At 26.4% G+C, this 2,500-nt stretch overlaps 1 protein-coding gene across 1 annotated transcript in view; it reads left to right on the forward strand.

Annotated features, from left to right (window-relative positions):
* Window positions 1–2,500, forward strand: part of LOC138861489 (four-domain proteases inhibitor-like) — a gene marked incomplete at its 3' end in the record, with an annotated part of 5,960 nt that overhangs the window by 1,020 nt on the left and 2,440 nt on the right. The window contains 2 exon segments of the mRNA XM_070120893.1: window positions 225–306; window positions 2,398–2,500. The exon segment at window positions 2,398–2,500 is cut by the window's right edge and continues 47 nt beyond it. Of these exon segments, the coding sequence (XP_069976994.1) occupies window positions 225–306; window positions 2,398–2,500 (185 nt within the window).

The following is a 2,500-nucleotide window of genomic DNA, read 5'->3' on the forward strand; positions in this document are numbered from 1 at the left end:
TTTTTTTTTATATAATTAATTACATATGCATAATGGACATGAAATAAACACTTTATCAACTTTTCTGATGTTAGATTACAAATACCTGGCGTCCAAATATAGAAAATAAAACTTTTTTTTGGTGACGAAATATACATGTAGTTTATCAATTACCTGTATGATTTAACTGTCATCTAAAACACTAAGCAAAAAATATTTCATTTATTTATTTTTTCTTTTTACAGACCTCAAGGCAAAGTAAGATGGCCAATAAAGTGTTCCTTTTCACCCTTCTTGTGGTGGTCGTTGCCGTCTCTGGCTACGGGAGTAAGTTGCAGTGATATTTCCAATGTATTATTTGACTTATTTTGGTGTAATATTAGCAAGTTTAGGTAGTAAGTTGCGATAATATTTCTAACTTATTTTGGTGTAATATTAGTAAGATTAGGTAGTAAGTTGCGATAATATTTCTAACTTATTTTGGTGTAATATTAGTAAGACTAGGTGGTAAGTTGCAGTGATGTTTCTGACTTATCTTGGTGTAATATTAGCAAGTTTAGGTAGTAAGTTGCGATAATATTTCTAACTTATCTTGGTGTAATATTAGGAATTTGTGTAGTTATATCGTTAATTTATTCAAGAATTTGGTGGAAAATATGGGAGGCAAATTATCAAAGTGTTTGCTTTATGATATTTCTAACTTGGTGTAATATTAGCAAGTTTAGGTAGTAAGTTGCGATAATATTTCTAACTTAGTGTAATATTAGCAAGTTTAAGTAGTAAGTTGTAAAAATATTTCTAACTTATCTTGGTGTAATATTAGGAATTTATGTAGTTATATCGTAAAATTGATTCAAGAATTTGGTGAACAAAATGGGACGCAAATTAAAGTGATATATTAATTATAACTTTATGATATTTCAAACTTATCTCGGTTTGATATTATCAACTTTGGGATCTTACTTTTACAGTTTAATTACATTTAGTAATTTGGTGGATAATTCGAAAGCAAATTTTTGTGTAATTTGGTGGATAATTCGAAAGCAAATTTTTGTGTAATTTGGTGGATAATTCGAAAACATATTATTGTTTGTTTTTATCGAAGCATAATTTTTCATTATGAAACCGAAACATTAGCAATTTACACATTTTGTTTTTATGGTAATTACCTTCAGTATCATATAAAGAGTTTAAAGATTTTTTTTTTTTTTTTTTTTTTTTTTTTTTTTTTTTTGCTGATTTCACTATGTCTAACCATACATTTTTTATGACGAACTGGAAACATTATCAATGTCAGTTCATTATATTAAGTATTAGACATAAAAAAATCCTAAATAAACTATTCGTTGATTCCAATATATGTTAACAATACTTTATTATTACGTACAAAAATATAATAATTATCGTACAAAAATATAATAATTATTATCGTTTTTCTCCAGTATTGCGATAAAAAAATGTGAACTCTGTCTACTCATGTTTTGTGTCTACGAATCTTTTATATTATTTCTAAAAAGTATAAAAAAAAAACCTGCTCGCTAATTTCAGTCTAACATACGTTGTCATAATAAACCATTTATATAATGTAATTGAAAAAAGTATAAAAAATCATTTGATAATTATACGCTCAGTTACCAGATTCCGCCATCACGTTAAAAAGTCGAAATTAACTCATTCGCTAATTTTTTCTCCCTCTAAACCACATTCTCCCCCCCCCCCCGCGACCTTTACGTATATTATGTATAAAAAGAAAAAAGAATATTTGCGAATTTCAATCCCTCTAACCGTATACAACCCTTATGGTATATGTAAATATAGATAGATAAATAGATAGATAGATAGATAGATAGATAGATAGATAGATAGATAGATAGATAGATAGATAGATAAATAGATAGATAAATAGATAGATAGATAGATAGATAGATAGATAGATAGATAGATAGATAGATAGATAGATAGATAGATAGATAGATAGATAGATAGATAGATAGATAAATAGATAGATTGATAGATAGATAGATATAAATAAATAAATCATTATATACTATAACCCAATTCCCTCCCTCGAACCTTATACTTTCTACGAACAAACCTTATATGGTATAACATGTAAAAATAATGATAATAATAATAATAATAATAATATTATTATTTTTACATGTTAATAATAATAATAATAATAATAATGATAATAATAATAATAATAATAATAATAATAATAATAATAATAATAATAATAATAATAATAATAATAATAATAACAATAATAATAATAATAATAATAATAATAATAATAATAATAATAATAATAATAATAATAATAATAATAATAATAATAATAATAATAATAAATAAATAAATAAATAAATACACTTCACCCCCTCTGACCCCCCCCCTCTCTCCCCCACGACCCAGAGGGCGGCAAAACTCGCCTGTGTGCCAAATACTGTGACGTCATCTCCCCCGTGTGTGGCACTGACGGCAAGACCTACGACAGCCGGTGCCACCTGGAGAACGC

The sequence above is a fragment of the Penaeus vannamei genome, chromosome 4 (genome assembly GCF_042767895.1).
Source record: "Penaeus vannamei isolate JL-2024 chromosome 4, ASM4276789v1, whole genome shotgun sequence".
Lineage (NCBI taxonomy): Eukaryota > Metazoa > Arthropoda > Malacostraca > Decapoda > Penaeidae > Penaeus > Penaeus vannamei.